General features: G+C 33.2%; 1 protein-coding gene across 1 annotated transcript in view; it reads left to right on the top strand.

The window, feature by feature from the left end:
- Positions 1-468: 468 nt before the first annotated feature.
- The window catches only part of Pi3K59F (phosphatidylinositol 3-kinase 59F), a 105,480-nt gene continuing 84,854 nt past the window's right edge, over positions 469-21,094 (top strand). Inside the window, exons 1-4 of the mRNA XM_075362242.1 lie at positions 469-820; positions 2,194-2,385; positions 12,556-12,712; positions 15,283-15,396. Of these exons, the coding sequence (XP_075218357.1) occupies positions 750-820; positions 2,194-2,385; positions 12,556-12,712; positions 15,283-15,396 (534 nt within the window). The 5' untranslated portion in view covers positions 469-749. The remainder of the gene's footprint in view (positions 821-2,193; positions 2,386-12,555; positions 12,713-15,282; positions 15,397-21,094) is intronic.

Raw genomic sequence — 21,094 nt, forward strand, 5'->3', positions numbered from 1 at the left:
CAGAACTGAAAAGCTAAATGTCCAGGACTTATCATCAGAAGAAAAGTATAGATTAAAACAATGCCAGAAGAATCAATAGAATGTGCAAAGAAGAGCGAAAATATTAAAACTTGTAGGTCTACCAAGAACTCAAACATTTAGCTGGAAACAGAGGAGATGATCATGGTGCAAGGGACTTACCTCAGGGCAGGTAACCTTATGATAATATAAAAATATGCTGTAGCGATTTATTCTGTAAAAATCCAATTTTTCGCAAAAAAACAAATAGAAACCTGAAACGTTTAATCCCGCCATCTGTTTTTAACTTCAGTATTCATAAATTAATTTTATATTATTTTGCATTTTTAAGTAGTAAAAACCTATTACGATCCTTTGAAGTTTAAAAAATTCATGTATTAAACACCAGTAGCCATGGTTAGAACCATGATACCAATATGGTTTAGTTAGTTTTGTTCGATTCGATCATTGAACTAAGATTTCCAAAGCAGGCTAACCTACTAGGGTTGAAGCGTAGGAGATTAATGGCTTGTTCAGTTAATAAAAATTGTTGTTATTGGTTAACAATGATATTAGTGATCCCTTTTCACTGATCTTGTAATTTACGTTTTATTTTGTTTATAGAATGAGATGACTTGACGGGTAGTGATAAAAACCAATTAGGAGATAAACACTGTTTTCATTTTGTACTTCAGTTATGGTTGTATTAGGTTATGTTAAAATTTGAACTAAATGTTGACATTTGAGGAACCATGGATGCGTTAGACAATACTTTTTGCTACGTGTATAGCTCATCTTTAGATACAAAAATACAAATTAAAATGTAAGTGGAATTGATTAATTACGTTTTATTACCATAATTTTCTTCTGTATTTGTTGTTTTAAGCATATGAACTTTTTAATTTCTTGATAGTCTAAAATCCTTCATGTCAAAAAATGCAGTAGTGTTGAGGAGGTTAAAGAAAACAACAAAGAAAAAGATGGAATATTTCAAAGACGTTGTTTTTCATTGATTAAAAAATGCGTGTAAAATTTGCAGGAAAGTATACATTTTAAGAAAAAAATAGTCTTTAAGATTATCCAAATTAAGCTGAATTTTAATTTCACCCCATTAAAAAAATTATGCAATTTGAGGTGGTGTTTAAAAAATATATTGAATTTGCTTGTTTTACCTTAATAATTAGAGTAATGTAGTGTCATTTTCACTATCGGCCAAAGCCAAATAAAAATTCTTGGAATTTATTCATTGTCAGTATGATCGAGAGTTAAAAAACAATTTTGTATACAGCCCTATACATTCATTATTATAGTTATTGTGTTTTTATTTTAATAAAATTTTGTATAAATAATAGACCAACATTATGATTGAATGCATTTTGTTACCTATTCCAGCCTTTTACTTTAGTTATCAATAATTGTCTGACTGGACATAAGAAATGTACTTTTTCTACTCAGTTTAAAATATTATTCATCTAAGTATTTAATAAGTGAAACTATGAAATTTTGTAAAAAGTAGGTTTTAATAATTTTGTTAATTCTGAGCAATTACTTGATCAACTTCAATTTTTCTCATACTTTATTATAGCTTAGACTTGCTTAGGATCAGGAAAACACAAGATGTAAATGGTGAAAAGCAGATTTGGCAGCGGGTGACCCGTGCAAAGTCAAAATCTCTGCTACTGACCTGTTCAGATACTAATCCGTTGTGTGGAGGCAAATTTAAGGCTAGAGTTAAGAGTTTTGTGAAGATAGTTTATAGGTAAAGTTCTAAGATGTGGCAATACTAAACTTCATCTTGTGGGACACTTGACTGAATTTATATTTAAACAGAAAAATAGTTACTGCAGAGAGAGATTACACTGTATTTTCCATGATAAAATCTTGTGCTTGGGTGGAGTATCATCCCAAAGTGAACAATCAGTCATCTTCAATGGCTTACTCTAAGTCTGACTCTGTTAACTATTAAGATTAATTTATGATTTATTTTTCATTTCCGACAATAATTTATATTGATCTTCACTTCTTCTATCATTAACATAATCATTTGTCAGTATGAAAAGATTTGATATTGATCAAGTAATTGCTCAGTGTTACCTCTAACCTTAACCTGTCTAAACAGAATAGATTTCCATCTGAACTGATAGAGCCAATAATGCAGTCATGTAATCTTCATTTTATTTCTTTTTCTGTTAACAGAGGAACATTAGAAGGAGTCAAATTAAAACCAGAGTATCATAGAATGCTGGAAGATGAAATGTTAAAACATTCAGGTCTTTATCAACAGAAGAATCTTGCCGATCTTGTTGTTATATCTCAAATCTTTTCAGACGGCCGTCCAATATCATTGCCTGTTTCAACTTGCTACAAATCCTTTACAACTCGTTGGAAGTATGTATCTATTTTTTTAGAATTGCTGTGTTTGCTTCTCGAAAAATACTGGTAAATTTTATTTGTTTAGATTTGAATTTCTCAATTTATTTCTGGGTATTTGATTTAGAAATATAAATTTAATAAGTTGTATTTATTTAATAAAGAGATTCATATTAAACGTATCTATTACAGTAACAGAAAAAAAGACACATTTTAATTAACCAAGCAAAGTGAGAGTTCTTTTTAATTCTTTTAGCATTTCATATATTTGTCATACAGTTATGTTCGTTCAGTTCAATCATTTTTCCTTAATTCTATGAAATTTTGCAGTAACTTTTCTTGATAATAGACATAATGAAATATGTATTATGACTTTTAATAAAATTTTCCATTTCAGAATGATTGCTGATATTTTAATTAGCTGGGATGATGGGAGAGATACAGTGAAGTGGAAATTGCATTAGCAAACCAGTGCTTCCATAAACTGAACATTGGTTTCCCCTCCAGTAATGATGCTAGTCTTAAACAACATATATAGTCAACAGCTATATATTAGATGCTTCTGTCTTTTATGTTGTGTACAATCTCTAATCCTTTCATATGTCTCTTGAGAATATTCTCCCGCTATTGTATAGCATTGTACTTATCTCAGTTTGCTATTAAGTACTTAATCTTAAATTAGTTTCCAGAAATTTATTTTTGATTGTTTTTCCCTTTGCTACATTATTAACAAAAAATTTGAAATTTAAAAAAAAGGGGATATAATGTATCTCAGCAGTCATCTGTCAGTGGTGCCCAGTGTCCCTGTAAATGTTGCTTATGATATTAATAAAGTAATATTATTTTTAGCTTTGGTTAAACTTTCATAATCATACAATTAACTACTATTGACAGTTTCTTTTTTTCTTTGTATTAACTCTGTTTCAGTTTCACAAAGTTCAGTACAAGCTGAGTGAGGTCACTGTTAATATATTAGTTTGTTCTCAAACATATCTGCACAAATTAAGAGACTTTATTCTACAGTTATAAATGTACATTTGTGCTGTTTGATAAATGAACAGTCATTATATGCACGGGTAGGATATAAATACCTAGATTATATTCTGCTGATCAGTTGTCAGCACTCCTGCATGCAGGTGATCGATTCAAGATGGCCACTATTGGGATCTCAGAAACTATAAATTTTATGAGCAACTTTAAATCAGTAACCTTCCCTAGATCTCTCCCTACATTAAAAAAACAGAATTATCATTTTTGAAATCTTTGCCCTTTTTCCAATATGATGAACAACTTCATTATTTCAAATGGAAACCTCATATTTTTATTGCAATTTTAGGTAGAAAATAGTATGTTAAGACATTTTATTCTTTGTTCAAATGTCTAAAATACTATTACCTACCCAAAAATGCAATAAATGAGGTTTCCATTTGAAATAATGAAGTTGTTCATCATATTGGAAAAAGGGTGAAGATTTAAAAAACGGTAATGCTATACTTTTTAATGTAGTGAAGGTTCACTGTTTAAAGTTTCTCATAAAACATGTAGTTTCTGAATCCCAATGGTTGATCACAATATGATGAACATTATTAAACATAATTTAAATTCTCAGTTAATGTTGCTTGTTATAAATAATATATAGTGAAACATCCCTAATTCAGAATATATAGGGTAAAGCCTAGTCCAAATTCGGGAAAATTCTGAATTATAAAATATTTTTGTGAACAAAATATCTGTTACAATAAAGTACGTAAAACTGTATAAATAATAAAAAAATGTGTTTTTATAGTACACAGTACTTACAGTGAGTGTAACTGAAGTTAAACAAATTGCTATTTTTACCACCATTTTTCACCTTTTAATTTGCTCAAAAAAGTTTAATGCAAACACATTTTTAATACACATATCACAAGCATAAGTCAAAAAAGTAAAAAAAGAAGAATTTAAATGTAAATACAGTAGAAAAAACATATTCAGTTAAAAAAAAATTGTTAGCCTTTACTTAAGTGTTTTCACTTCAGTGAATAAAAAAACTTACTAGTAGTACTGTTACTGTACTATTGTATCTGTATTACTGTATTAGTATAATGGCTGTCTTTAAGTTGATAGTTCTGATTTTTCCCTAAAAGATTTGAAACTTTACTTTGTTTTGTTCTACTATTGTATAGTTTTTTAATAATTTCTTGATGCATCTCTTTGGTAATCAGATAATATTTTTCAAATTTGTGGTCGGTATCAATAATGTTAATGATTGCATCAAGGTTTTTTCACACCTTGGAAAGGGTAGTTTGGAGCATTATCTTCAGTGTCATCTTCTTTATCACCGCTTCTTCATCACTGCTGTTTTTCATGTCTTTCTCATTTTGTATGTCACTGACAATCTTGTCTTCAATCAAGTTATGCTAACCAACATCTTAATCAAAACCTGACCGTTCTCTTACATCTTCAATGTCAGTAGCTCCAAAAGTATTTTTATAATCTTCATCTTCTAAACCTTACAGTTCAATCTCTGGCTCTTTATTCCTCATATCACATTATGCTGATAATTTTCCTCATTCTAGCTGTTTGCCCAATTTTGTAGAGCACTACAAAACTGAGGTGAGTATTTTTTTTTTTTTTTTTTTTTTTTAAGAATTTGTTCACTCCTATTGTCCAGTTCTTCATCATCATTAAAAAATACCTTGCATACGTCTAGTTCTTTACTTCTGTAAAGATGCTTGCACCTGAGGATCACTCCCTGACCCATCGGTTGGATGAGGGAAGTCATATCGGTTGGCATAAACAGTGTTTTGGTTTTTCCATCTTTACTAATCAAAAACCTATTGATGGGTTGAGCTGGAGCATTATCTAATATCAGAAATCCGTTTCCTTTATTTTCAAGACATCTAGTTTTCTGGCCTCTGGAACAAATGTATTATAAAAACCAATCTGAGAAAATTTCTGAGTGAACGTGCAGTTTTGTTTGCTTGGTAAATAACTGGAAGATTGTCCATAATATCCCTAATTGCTCTGGGCTTATTAGACTTTCCAACAATGACAGATTTGAGACTGTGAGATTTATCTGCTTTGTATATAACAGAGCAGAAATTCTTTTTTTATTTCCATTTTGATCTGGTATGGAACTTTCCATTCTGAAGGATTGTGTGTTCTGAGGAATTGATCTCCATAATAAGTATATTTCATCACCATTATAAATTTGTGAGAGTATACATTTTTCATATCCTATTATTGCTTTGAGTTTTTTATGAAATGGGTTTTCTACACAACAAACATTCAGTTAAGCTGTCTCCAAATATTTTCTGGTTCAATGCCATTGCCGAAATTTAAAAAGCTGTCTTGTATTAGCTTTAAAATCATTAATTTCTAGTTTTTTTTTGCAGATCTTTCTGCCACTGCACCTCTAATTGGAACCCCAATGGAACGTTACTGCTTGTACCACTTGTAAAGAGCATTTTCAACATTAATGATTTTTTCTGCAGTCGTTTGTTTTCTTTTTACAGTGCTAATATTAGGTGTAATTTATTTTAAAATAAAATTGGAATTGTTTTTTCCTATCTTTATTTATGTTATATAAAGTAGACTTACTTATACCAGATTCATTTAAAATTGTATGTACTGGTTAACCAGTATTGGTTTTTCTTAAAATTATCATTTTTTTCTTCCAAAGTTAAGATTTTTTATTTTCTTTGAATACTCATATTAAATGATAATACAAAATAAAGATTAAAAACTACTGTGCTGTATAAAAGTTAAAGAAAGAATGCTTATTAAAAAATATAAAATACTTAAAATGTTACTAAATAGATTATAGTAATACACTATCTACAAACGATTAAAAATGTTTTTCATGTACACTAAATATACTGTACAGAATTGTGCAACAACATATACAAGATACCCACCCAGTAACAACACATGGCCCTACTGAAATAAAAAGTTTGAACTAAACAATAACTGGTCTAGGTGAGGTTGATGGCAAAGCGTGTTTAACATTCCAATGAAGTTTAGCCAATGCAACTCATGAAATATTCCCTAAAAAAAAAAAATTTTAATATTTTTAAGAAGTTCAAATTATTGCAATAATAGAACATTTGTTGTCAATGGATGGTTAGTGTAGTGAGAAATTTATTGTCCTCAGGACTCTGCATCTAAATGCATTTACTATAAAATTCTGAGTTGAATTTCTTTTTTTACTTATTTATTTTTACATTTGACAAAGGAAAATTTTGAAGAATTATGTATAAATTATTTTAATTACGGTAGCTGATGATCTACAAATATGAAAGTTTTACTAAAGGGAGTATTCTTGAAAATTTTAGTGTCCATCATTGCAGTTACATTTTAATGAATGCGGGAATTAAGGTTTGGGTATATTGGTGTAATAAGTTTATAAAATTTGTCATAATATACAAGAGCATATTTTGATCTTTCATTGCATTTAATTATCTATTTTTTCTAATAATAAATGATCTAGTATCGTTAGAAGAATTTATAATTTGATAGCTTTTATTTTTGTTATGTATTATTTGAAATGGTTCAGTGTAGTTTTCATAATTTTCATTCTTTTATAATGCTTAACGTTTCATTTATGATTTCATGAAATCATATCTATGCACAAATGAAGATGATGTTAACGTTATGTAAAACAAGTATTATTTTTTATATAATGAGGATTAGGAGATTTATTAAATATCTTTTACTTGTTGAAAAATCAATGGTTAAAACAATTTTAAAAAAATAATAATTGTAATAATAATTGTAACCAGAATAGAATCTGAATCAGATGTAAAGAAAAATTCATTTATTTATTATTAAGTGATGTAAGTGAAGTTTATCATGAGATACTGCATAGAAGAAGTTGGTTATTGAGGCTGTACTGTGTATGTAGTTAGTAAGACTTAAGTACTATTTTAAATCCCTCCCACTTAACAATACTCAATTTTTTTTACAGTTCATTATATTGATGTTTATAATTGTTCAAAATTCAATATAGTAAAAACTTAATTACAAGGACTATAATACTTTGAAACCCTCAATTTTTCAGCCCCCTTTGATATTTTGTTGGAATTTTCCTTGTTATATCTATTTGGGTTATAGGCAATGTGTCTGCCAAATTTCTACTTTCTAGGACATCGGGAAGTGCCCTTTGTCATATAGAGTATATAGGTGAAAGTAGAGACTAGTTGTTACACTTATTCTATAATGATGTAAACTTACCAGCAGACTCTTCCAGTACTGCTCTGTAAATGTGTAGTTGTAATGCAATTGGAGGATATACACCTGACTTCTCTCTTCCTCCACTACTTCAGCTCAAGTTATTTCAGCTGTTGTATACCATGTAAGTAGTGTTAATGAAAGTAAATGAAGTTTTTACTCTATACTTTGTGTTGGTATGGTTTGACTATAAATTAGACTTAAACATTATTTATTTATTCAGTATTTATGACTGAAAACTTTAGCTTTTCCTAGTTTTACACATGTTTCAGCAATATGAATCTAATTTATATTACTTATACTTAAATTTTAATTAAGCGCCATACGCTTTTGAACTATCTTGTTTAATCATGATACTGAAAACCAGTAAGTCATAGAACTTGGCCACTGATATAGGTGTTTTTGTCTACCTTTTTTTAGAATATTAAGAGTTCTTTTCTCAATGGAATAAGAATGTATTGATGTGGATTTGTTTAAACTTGAAACACTTATATGGTGTTCATCACACAGTAATTTTTACTTTTCACCCAGTCAAGTGAATAGAGCAGCTTGTTTCCAGTAACTGATTCTTTTGATACACGTAAATCTGTTTATGTTTGTTATTTCATGTTATAAAAATTCTGTTAGAAATATTTTAATGTAGAATTTTACAATCCTTACAATTGTAATTTATTATATTACATAGATTAATATAGCTATTTATTAAATAAAAAAACTAATGGGGCCATTTACTGCAATAACTTTAAAAACTCACGTGTTTTGTTATATTGAATTATTAGCCAAATGAATAGTATAATGAGTGGCTTTCTCTTGTGATGTTAATTTATGGCTGGGGTGCAATTTTTCCACATTCCATTATGCATCCTTATTGTTTCATTTATATTAAACCCTCCTATATGAAATTGAATTTATTATAAAATAAACTGTCATATGTTTAGTTGTGGGTGACCGAGGATAGTTTGAATTAAAAATATTGTAAAATTTGTTAGTCTTTCAGTCATTGTGTAGAATAATGCAAAAAATAAAAAATGTTTGAATTTGTTTAATGTGTGAAAAAGGTGTTATAATAATATTAAAATATATGATTAATGTAAGTTTAGTAGTTTTATTGTAGAAAGTATAACAATAGAAAAATGTTTTTGGAGTTGTTGAATAAAAAGCAAAGTTATTATGATGGATTTATGCTTCATATTCATTTGTGTGTTGGCGTGTGTGTTTATTAAAGTCATTGTTAAATGGGCTACTTGCAATGTCATTTGCTGACAGTTCTTGCAGTTAAAAACAAAAGAGTGGGACTGATCATGAATGAAGTGGATTACGTAATTCCTAGTATGTCTATCTTGGAGTTGGCATTTCTTAAAATTATTAAAAGCATGGGACTGGAAATTGAATGTGTAATTGCCCTAGCCTCTTTATTAAAAATACAAAAAGCCATAAAACAGATTTTTTAAGCAGTTTTTCATTATATGAATAGGAGATTTTTGTTCATTTACCTGTTCATTTGAGAAGCAACATGAAGTTGATTGGCTTATTTATGCTTTTTTTTTTTTTTATTGATGCTTTTGATAGTGTAAAATTGGACCATTATTTATTAATTATGAGCACCATACTACATTTTGCTTGTTAGTTAATTATTTTTACTACTTTACTTATAGTTAGTTAATTATTTATACCAATAACACTTAATAATTAACATTTTATTATATATGACTTTAATTTGTTTTTCATATTGTACAGCATAACTGTATTTTACTTCAATTTATAAAATTTAATTACTCACACATTTGTGAGTAATTATTCATTTAATATATCATTATATAATAAAGATATTTTCATTGACTTGATATTAGATTACTGTTCAAACACTTGTAAAAAGAATTAATTTTTTTAACTTTAGTAACTACTGACACCTAAAACCTGAAAAGAAACTAATATTTTGGAGCGCTACAATTTATTTAAATGTAACTCCTAATTTTCATAGTAAGTTATTGTTGTTATTAAATATTATGGGACAGATAGCTTTTGGAGACTTCTTTTTTTTCTTTTAATGAACTGGGTTCTAAAATTAGAGTTTCTCAGAAAAGCTACAATTTTTTAAAGTTCATGGCAATCTTTTTTGGTATTTTATAAAGCTGTGATGAAAATATAAATTTAGTAGTGAAATGGTGTGAACAGTTTAACATTTTGTTTGTAACCAATATGGGTTTCCTGGTGAGTTAACAGACTGTATAAATGGCATTGTTTCACAACAGAAATAGATTAATTTGTTGCTTTACACTGTGTTTGTCAGTCTTTCTTATAGCTGTGATGTTTGTAAAGTACCTGAGGTATGAGAGTCATCAGCCAGGGTTGTTTTCTCTGCAATTATTAGTTTTCACCAGTCCTTACAGTGAGCAGTGTTTGTGTCATTTGTTGATTATCAATTGAATTTCATTGGGCTTAGAATGCCTGTATGTGACAGTATTATTGGCTCAATGAAGAAAGCAACAGGAAACACTTTACTTCTCACATTTCCCCTAGTAAGACTGACATGAGGTGCATGTTATTCCTGGAAATTGTATGTCATTTTCGGAAGCTGTCTGTTACTCATGTCAGTCACATACACCCATTATAGTTATATTTAATATAAATACAATAAGTATGGAATTAATTTTATATGTAAACAATTTTATTGTATGATATATGTAAATGAACATAGTTTATTGTATTTATATGTAAATGTTGTATATACAGAAGTTTCATTTTAATCACACCAGGCTATTTTATCATTAACTACACACAGAGCAAAAAATGACCTAAACAAAAGTTACTCTGATTGGAGGGGGCATTTCATGGGGACCTCAGATTTAACTTTGACGGTTACTTCAAGGTTAGAAAAAATTGTTCAAATGGAATGACATATTTTTGACCCCACCAATGAAAAGAGCAGAAATTTTGTATTGAAATATGTGGTCAGAATATGACCTTGGATATTTTTTCAGGGGATTTTTTTAATCCCTGCAGGTGATTTTCTCATAAACTACGCACAATACAGAAAACCTACCTAAACAAAAGTTACTCGGTTGGAGAGGGACACCTGATGGTGACCTTGGAATTGACCATGACCTTATTTCAAGGTTAACATAATTTTTTTAATGGAATGGCCTATTTTTGACTCCACCAATTAAAAGAGGAGAAAATTTTACATTGAAATATGTGGTCACACATATGAACTTGGACTTTTTTTGTAGGTCATACAGTTCACCATCAGCGATAGTAAGTCATTTTTATGGTCTTTCCCATAGTTTGCGAGATAAATGGCCTAAAATATTCCAGGAGTAATGTATGACCTTCAAAAACATGTAACTCGTGTAACACTATCACCTGTATAAAACTATCTGTAATGGTTAGTCATATGACCTTCAAAAACAGGACCAAGATCATATGTGTGACCACATGTTTCAATGTAAAATTTTCTGCTATTTTCATTGGTGGAGTCAAAAGTAAATCATTCCATTAAAAGAAAAATCATGTTAATCTTGAAATAAGGTCAAGGTCACCATGTGGTGCCCCCCTCCAATCTGAGTAACTATTGTTCAGGTAATTTTTTTTGTATTGTATGTAGTTTATGAGAAAGTCACTTGAGGCAATTAAAATGAAACACTTTTGTGTGTATGCGCGCGTGCGTGTGTGTGTGTGTGTGGTCATTTAAATGGTTCTTGTGCTTCATAAATAATTATAGTACGAAGTTTAAATCACATTTTAATTGTAGATGTTTATGGAATTTGTGCATAATTTAATGTATGAATTTTTGTATAACGTAGTTATATTTTTAGTGAACTCCTGTTTGAGGGTAGTATATGAATAAATGAGAACGTTGTGCACAAAAATCAGTAAAATATTTCTTTTGATATGTTTATTGGGTTGTTTAAAAATAAAATAGATTTGGATTTAAGCAGGAATTAGTATTAACTGCAGTTATGCATCATCAAAAAAAAATCTTTTGTAAAATTGCTTTGTACTAAACATGACTTCTTATAAATTATCCAACTAAAAGGCAAGTGCTTCTCAGTGTTGTTTAACTTTTGTAATCTTTGTCATCTGATTTATTAAACATTAGTATTTATTGTTACTTCACATCTTTTTCCACTATCCTACATTCTGATATGTTACAGCGTTTTTTGAAAATATCAGATAACAAGCAGTGCTCAAGCATTAAGACAAGAAGGTCGTCAGGAAGGCAAACTTAAAGGGATTCAAGAGGGAATGCAAAAAGGCAAAATTGAAGGCGAAAAACAGGCTTCGATGAAGATAGCGCGCCAAATGCTCGAAAGTGGCATGGACAGGCAATCTGTGATGAAATTCACGGTCTTGACTGATACTGAGATGAGCAATCTATTTAAAGATTAAACCATGACAGAACGCAAGAAATTAAGTCTCAATCGCCCTAGGAAGGCTTCTCATGAAGAACAGACCCAAAGTAACCCTGTTTACCGTAAAAAGGTCTGGGTGAATGCTGCGCCCAAACTGATTAAAATTAATTTATTTATTATTTGAATTTATTGTTTAATTAAACAGTCATAAAAATTGCACTATTTCATATTTTTGATTAAATGTAAAGTCTTCTTATCATTTAGATTAGAATTTTAATTGATATAAAGTGGATTATTAGTAGAATTTTTTAAGACTTCATTTAAGATATGTGTAGTGTGATTTTGCTGGTTAATACTCTGTCAGTATAAATCAATACAAAAAGAAGCCTAACAAGATCGTAGGCAAACTTTCAATGCTGTTTTAATGCAAGATAACATTTATTATTTTGTAATTATTGATACCTGTATTATAATTTATTTTTCTTGTTTTTAGTTTGGTTTACAGTATTAATAAATATTTATTTGTTATCTCTCATTGTAAAAACAAAAGAAAAAACTGTGTTCTATCCACAGAAATTAGTTTTTTTATTCATTAATAATTCAGTAATTAAATTTTAATTTTCAGCTGGAGTGAATGGATTACATTACCACTAATGTTCAGTGATCTTCCTAGGAATGCTCTTTTGACTTTAACTATTTATGATTGCATCGGACCTTCATCTATGAAACCTGTTGGAGGTACAACAATCTCATTATTTGGAAAACATGCTATTTTTAGACAGGTAACTGGTTTTCTCTGTTACTTGCATAAATTTGTTTTAGTTCTGTTAGGAAATTTTACATCATGTTACATGATGAGAAGCTAATCATGTTGATCCTACCTGCAGGCTTATGTTGTTTACTTCATTATTACAGGTTGGTTGTAATTATTTTTATTTTCTCAGTTTAGGTCCACTGGTAAACTGAACAGAAGAACTTCTTTCAATAAATAAGATTATATTTACATCAACTGTAAGTGTGATATCCTTATCCTTGCCTTGAGGCTCCTGCATAATGCTGTAATGTATAATGTAATTCATGATATGTAGTTCTGGATTTAGATCTCATTTAACTCCACTGGAACTCGTACATCTGGTACCTAATTCATTTGACTTCCAGTGTTGTAATTTTTATTTATATTATTAATTTTTTTTTGGCTACTACTGTATTTTGATATTCCATCACTTTATGTAAAGTGTTATTCATGCAGTGAGTTTACTGAACTTCTTGTTTTATTATTATTTGTTTATAGGTTTCTTTGTTTAGGTAGATGGAATTCTGAGCACTTACATACACAATTCCACAACCCAATAATTGTTCATTAAGGATTTTTCTGGAGGGTTTGTATTGTTTTTAAAAACATTGAGGTTATAGTCTGTAAATTATTTACAACCAGAAATATGGAAAGGTAGGCTAAAGAAAAAAGCAGAAGTACCTACAACTCAGAATTTTAACCTGGTGCAGCTTTGATCTGGCTGAGGTAACATAAAGAAGATGGCGAGATTGAAGAAAAGACTACCAACCCTTAATTCACCAACCATTGTCCTTTCCTACTACTTGCAATTTAGACCATCGTCAGCACATACAACTCCCTCTGGTGATGGGAGTGCATTGCATCCTCCAACAACTAGGGTCCCATCAGGCACATTCCTGCTAGGCCAAAAGGCAGTAGCACTGACTGGCCTTCAATGGACATATTGAAGGAGAATCTTGCCAGGAGAAAGAAGCAAATACATTGCTAGTCTAATAATTTTAAACTAGCAAGGTTCCACAATTCCGTCCAAAAACAAAACTAACGGACAAAAATAAATGCTTACTTTAATAAGAAAGATGCAGCAGTAAGGGAATGTTATCTAGGCTGTGCAATTAGTAAATCGCCTACAATCCTTGTGTTCCATTCAATTTTTAAAAAAAATTCTATATATATGCCTGGTTTCATTATATCCCTTTAACTTCCCCTTTTTGAAGATTGTTTTCAGTGTGCGTTATGTGTAAACAATTTAAAAAGAAGGGGATAAAACTGAGGAATATATTATAACAGGTAGGAAAAAACAAGATTTTTTTGGTGAGAGCGGGTTGGTGATATAATTGCAGATTTGTGTCCTGAATGAAAGTTGTAACAATTATAGGTGAGTTATGAGAATTAGTATTAAAAGACACCAGTTAAAAATAAAATGAGTGGCTTATTCAAAGATGATTGTCCAGTTTGGAGATTGTTTAAGAGAGACAAAATAATGATTGTTCTATTTTTGTGCTTTTAAGAAATACATATTTTATTTTTACTAAAGTGTTGTATTAAAAAATATGAATTCAAATTTCAATACATTTCATATTCAATCATTGTGGGTTTTTTTCCATTTGACTCTTCTAGTTTAAAAATTTAAATTGATACTAAAAGGATGATTATTTTTCTTATTAGAAAATGCAATCAGCACAGAAAATGTTACATCAACTTTGGGGAAATTGATGTTATATTTACATATTTAAAAAGTCACTTATATTTTTAATAAACTGAACAGCATCCTCATCAACTAGGTGCCAGAGTTCCCACTCTGATTCAAAATTCTTCTCTTTATTATTGTGAATATATTCTGATTATATATAGCCAGAATTTGAATTAACATGAAGTTAAAGCATTTGTGATAACTTATACTAAGTTCACAAGCAACAATGCAATTCCTAACTGCCCTCTTTAAAAGACAATTCTTAAAATATTTTGGTACGTCAGCTCTCCTTCAGAACTAATTGCCTGATTGTATAACCTGATTCATAACTAATTACCTGAAGTTTATTCACCATGTCTGAAATTAACAACAATACATGGGCATAATCTTGTTTGGCTTTTAAAGTTAAGACACTTTACAAACTTTTTTTGTACTATTCAAAATTGTTATTTCTACAGGAATCCATTATATGAGTACTTTTAAAAGTTTACTTGTCTGTCTGAAACCAGATTCCTGAAATATAGAACTAATATTAACTGATATTAATAGCTCATTGTAATATCAGTTCCTGAGTTACCTCTTGCTATAATTTTAGTTTTTTTAAATTTAATTCTATTGAAATGTACTAATGAAGCAGCGATCTTTACAGAAGTAGTAAAATAAACATGGAATAAAAAAAATCAGTTGGAGAGAAAATTAACTTTATAATTTGTTAACTGATTGTATGAAATAGTTGTTTTGTGTAACTATATTAATTTTTATTGTACTTTTACCCGTATTACATATTTTAATAGCTAATTTAATATGCAGCAATTCATTTTATTTTTTTAAACAAGTGCCTAAATAAATGTAGTGTTTGTTTTTAACAGGGAATGATAGATTTAAGAGTATGGCCTAATAAAGTTGCTGATGGTAATCCAAATACAACAACTCCTGGTAAACCAACACATGATGAAAAAAATCAGATGCAGCGACTGTCAAAGGTCAGCTAGAATAGATTTTAATTTTCTTTTTTTACTAATTCTAATTAGATATTTCGTAGAAAATGTATTTATTTAATTCTTATAAAACTCAATAAAATGAAATCCTTGTTAGCAGTTTCTAATTTATCATAAATCGTGGTATATCAGGCTATTTTTGAAAAGCATTTTGATTATTTAAAGAGAGACTGCCATATAATTCCAGTTAAAATTATTGCAACAATTGCTTTTTAATTTAGTTATCACGTACTTCAGGTGTGTGACAGAGAGCAGCAACAGGATCAACCTTTTGTTTTTCTTTTTTTTATGTTCCTTCCCTAGCCTCCTAAGACCAGCCCTGCAGTATTGCACTACACGGCCTTGGGAGGGTGCATTTTTGCCTCTAACCAACTGAATGATCCGCACCAGGACCAGCTATGCTGTTTCTGGCCTACCGCCCAATTGGCCGGGTCTAGGTCCTTCTTTTTTGCCTTTGCCTCTAAGGAGGCAACCTCCCCCAGGGGGGAGTTTCTTCCCTGGGACTGCGGTCTTCGCTTTGCCTTGCCTTTAAGAGGGAAACCCCCTAAGAGGTCCTGTTCGCAGGACTACGGTCCTTTTTAACCCAAGCCCTATCCTCCTCAGGAGTCCCCACCCAGCACTAATCATTGTGCAAATTAGTGCCCAATTTCTTTCACTGTGTAGCACGGCCTCCACCATGTTACATGGAGTTAGTACACCAATTCTGTTATCCACCTCCTCATGGTAACTTTCCCACCTCTTTCACCCAAATGATGTGCTCCACCATATCTATAGCTGTGCAGTACTGGCATCTATTTGTCTGATGTCTTTTCTTCTTGTGCAGGTATTTGTTAAAACACCCGTGACACGAGAGTACCTGCGTTAATTCAAAAGTTAACCCACCTTGTTTCCGGGTCACCCATGGTCTTATATCTTCAATCAATCTCCTGGTCCATTGCCCCACTTCCACATCGGACCACCTCTCCTGCCACCTTTCTAACGTCAATCACTTCGCCTTCCCACAACTCCTTCCATTAGCTTGTTCCACTCTCTCTTTAGCCAGCAATGTCAGCGGTGGTATCGACCATATGATGAATATGGCCTCTGCCGAAACAGTTCTATATGCCCCTGCCACACAATCGCCATCCCACTTTGCAGCATCTCCATTTTAATTACAGCCACCCCTGTCTGCAACACACGCTCCCACACTGGCACAGCATTCAGTACTATACTTTGTATTACCATAGCCAACATCCATCTCTTTGAAGAGCTGGGGCCCCTCCATTCTACACATCGGTCATGATATCGCCGCCACCGTTCTTGCACTATCAACAACCTTTGTCAGGTGTGGCTGGAAAGATCTTCTCTTATTCAGCCATACCCCCAAGTACTTCGCCTTCAATACTGGCTCTATCTTAACTCCTTTGACTACTAAGGCAATGGGTGCCAGCCTCCCTGCCATCACCACCAATTTGGTTTTCTCTGCCACTAACGTCAACTTCCTACTTGTCAACCACCCATCAACTAGTTTTTGGCCTTGTTTCCTTTGCGAATGATGTCCTCTCTTCCTTCTTCCCCACTAACACCAGAGAGACATCATCCGCAAACCCTGTTATTGAAACTCCTTCTGGAAACTCTATTCGTAGAATGCTATCGTAGACAATGCTCCACAGAAGCAGGACCAATACTGACCCCTGTGGAACACCACACTGAACACTAGCCACCACTCCAACACTCTCTGCATGACCCAAACGATGCACCTATCTCACTAGCCCCATTTTGCAACAGTACTAACCTCGCTCTCTTCCAGACATCTGGCAACTTATCTTCCACCAAAATCTTATTAAACGCTGAAAGAACTTGGTCCGGAACCACCTCAACTGCATCCACCATTGCTTCATTAGGGATGTCGTCCAGGCCTGGACTCTTTTTCTTCACTAATCGATTTGCCTCATAAAACAACTCTATTGGCTCAAAAGCTGGTATCTCCTCCACGTCAATCTCTCCATCACCATTCTATTCATCCCTCGGGAAGAGAACATCCACACAGCTCCTAATCATCTCTTCTGACGATACCGGAAATGCCTTCCCAAACTTGCCCATCACTATCTTAAAGGCCCTTCCCCACATATCCTCTTCCAGCTCTCTACAGAGCTGCTTCCAACTTTCTCTCTTACTCTTACATATCTCTGCCCTATACTCCTTCCTTTTCTCCACCAATAACTTATATCCCATAACCTCCTCTCCATCTCCTCTCCTTCTTGCCCACAAACCTACGAGCATGCAAACACTCAGCTCTAGCAGCAGCCGCTGCCTCTGTCCACCAATACACTGTCTTGCGTGTATCTTTCCAACAGAAGAAAGCTCTCTCTGCCGCCAGTGATAACCCCTCTTTTAACTATATAGGAGTGACTGCTTCCACTTGACCCAAACTCTCAATTACCGCCTCCTCAAAAGCATTTATTCTGTTTCTCATTATCTTTTGAGTCTCTTGGTTACCTGCCCTTCGCCTCTGCTTGTCAAACTGGAAGAGGATTACCTCATGGTCACTCAAAGACTTCTCCCCCAGCATGACACACCTTCTCATCCTTTGCACAAGCCTTGTGACACAAATGTCACATCTACATAGGAACTACCGTTTTCCCTTATACAAGTTGGCTTTTCCCCATCATTCAAACTTATTAATCCTACCTCTGCCATCATTTCCTCTAACAGCCGCCCCTTAAAGTTTGTAATGCGACCACCCCAAGCAACATTTTTTGTGTTGTCACCAGCAAAAAATTTGTCCTTCTCACATCTTCTTAATACTCTTCCAAGATCTTCTATTATCTCTTTGTACTCCTCCATACTACAATTTGGGGAACAGTATATGCTGAACACACAAACGGACAGGAACTCCATCCAAACAAAATGTCTCCCCATCCCTGAATACAACACCACCAGCTTACTCTTCCTATACAGGGCTGCATCATCTAGAACATCTACCATCCAGCCTCCTTTCCTCGATACCGCCAAATTTGGCTCCGCCACAGTTAACACATCCACCTCTTTCCTCTTAGCTATCTCCCAAAGGACAGCATGAGAGGTAGCACTCCTATTCGTATTCAGTTGTATGAAAATAAACATTTTTGGCCATACACAGGGTGCTACCCATCCAATGGCCTTCAGTTTTACATTTTAAAGACCTTGCCTTTTGTTTGCAAGTTTTTGCAACGTGACCTGACTCTCCACAGTTGTAACAGAGTCCTGTTCTGTCCGGGCCCCTACATCTAGCGGCAATATGCCTCATCTCCTGACACTTAAGGCATCTCACCTTTGCACTGAAGGCAACTCGGCACAGCACCCAGCCTACCTTTACATGCATACTAACTTATTTGCCACTTGATGAGGCATCGACACCGTTGCCACCTTAGTATTACCAAACATTGTCGAATACCAGTCACTCACAACTCAACTTCCTTATCCTCCGCTGCCTCTCTAATAGCTGACATAATTTCCCCCTGTTTAGTATTCAACTCCAAATCCTTAACCTGCACAAACACAGGTTTACCTCACCCCTTTGGTGACTTCAACTGTTGTTGAACTATATCTACGTTACTGCTAGGCCCTTTCATCGTAATATGGACTGCTTCACCTACTCCTTGTTTTATGAACAAAATGTCCCCTAGGTTTTCTTTCCTTACCTCTTCCTTAACTTTTTGGAGCAAGTCTGCATACCGTGTCCCCTCCGACTTAAGCACAATTGTGCCCGATCCCTCCTTTTTACCATCAAGTCTTCCCTGAGGAACTCTCCTCAAGGAATACCTGAGGATATCAGTTATATACCTGATCTTCTGATCTAAGGTCAGGGATATACCTGATCATCCATATACAACACCACTTCCCTACCAAGCCTCCATCCTCTATATTCCAACAACTTCTTCTAATATCCTCCTACTTGATTTGCTACCACCCCAAAAATACCTTTTCATTCTTCTCCACTATTTTTTGGAGGGCTCTATATGTGTCTTCCACCATCACCTTTTCACCTGCAGTGGAATCCACCACTATCATATAGCACTCCTTACCCGGCACTTCTTCCAAATTTCCTAACATCACTTCAGCGTGCCCTTTCTCCACCACCAGCTGCCCTCTTCACAGTTTCTCTTGCCGCCACAGCCTCCTAACCGACATAGCTTTTTCCATAGTCAGTCTTGCCATCTGTGGCCACATGAAAGATGACCACGATATCCTCTTTCACCACTCCAAACACTGATCCCTTCTTTTCCACACATTTAGCAAATACAGAAGCAGGCCACTTTTTCCCAATCAGCTCTGGAATATTCTCCGGCACTCCTTCCTCAATCTGTTCAAGGAGCCTCCTGCTTTCAATCAACAAGGTCTGTGTGTCTCTACATCTGTTTTTTCCTTGGCCATCCCCAAAACAAGGAGGGTGTTCTGACCTCAATTCATCCTTTTTCTTCATTAACTCCACCAATTCCAGCGAGCATTCTTTTATCTCGACTTTTGTGTTGTTATTAGCCTCCACCAACTTCACCAATCACTTAACTTGGTGATCAGCCTCCTCTAACAAGTGGTTAAACAGCCACACAAGGTCCTGCACTTGGGCCACTTCATTTTCTTCTTTCCTTCGCCTCGATGTTCTGTCCAACGAACCTGTGCACTTGGATGAGATGTTTCCAGGATCTTATTAGGAGTGTCCTCTCCATCTTGTTGGTGGTTTTTGTAGATGGGCCACCAACCATCATAAATTTTTTATTAGGACTCTTCATGTTCATTCCCACGAGTACTGGCGAATTATATGACCACCCCAGCAGAGCGCATGCAATCTGGGGCTATGGCTACAATACAACTGGGTTCACCCTTGTTCCCAGAGGACATCATTTGTGACCCACTATGTGGAGCCATCCACCCATCAGCACAATAGTTTTCACCTTGGATTACGGTTGCTGTTCAAAAGGTGTTGCAACATCACTGTATGTAGTGTTATATCTGTGTGTACGATGTGTAATAAAGGGTACACATGGTACTTCTGTAAAGTTGTTGCTGTATTATGTGTGTGTGATGTAGTGTTCAACAGCCCATTGTGTGTGAAGTAGAGCTGCAGTGGCTCAGATCATAGGGACACCACTCCCCAAGATCTCAAACAGCGACACCCCCCCCCCCATTTGGGAATAGGATCAACCTAATTCTACTAGAGTTAATTAACACACAGGATGCTTAATTTTAAAGAATCCAGACACTGATGGTGACTAAACAGTCACCATCAGTATCTGGATTTGTAAACTGATTTAAAGCTAATTACACTGATATTTAATTTTGTTTAATCACATCTTGTTTTATTTAGTTGTGTGATGTAAAACTTACGAAGCTAGTGGCTGGTAGGAATAAAAACACTACTTTGAAGATTGTTAGTTTTTTAATAGTAACTAAAAATTTAATAAATTTTTGAAAGATTGTTATAAATATAATATTAAAACAGCGTACCATATATTATTTGAATTCCTCAAATATTTTCTGCTATTCTGCCATCTTATAGGAAACCAACCCAACAAGATACCATAATACACTGTAATTCCTTTCATCCATGGAACCAGAAAATAGCCACTTTCAATTCCTTAATTTACAAAGCAATTAAATAACTCAAACATAATACAATAAAATTAAATAATATTAAATACATTGCCACATCAAATGGATATAA

Source organism: Lycorma delicatula, chromosome 4 (assembly GCF_047948215.1).
Source record: "Lycorma delicatula isolate Av1 chromosome 4, ASM4794821v1, whole genome shotgun sequence".
Lineage (NCBI taxonomy): Eukaryota > Metazoa > Arthropoda > Insecta > Hemiptera > Fulgoridae > Lycorma > Lycorma delicatula.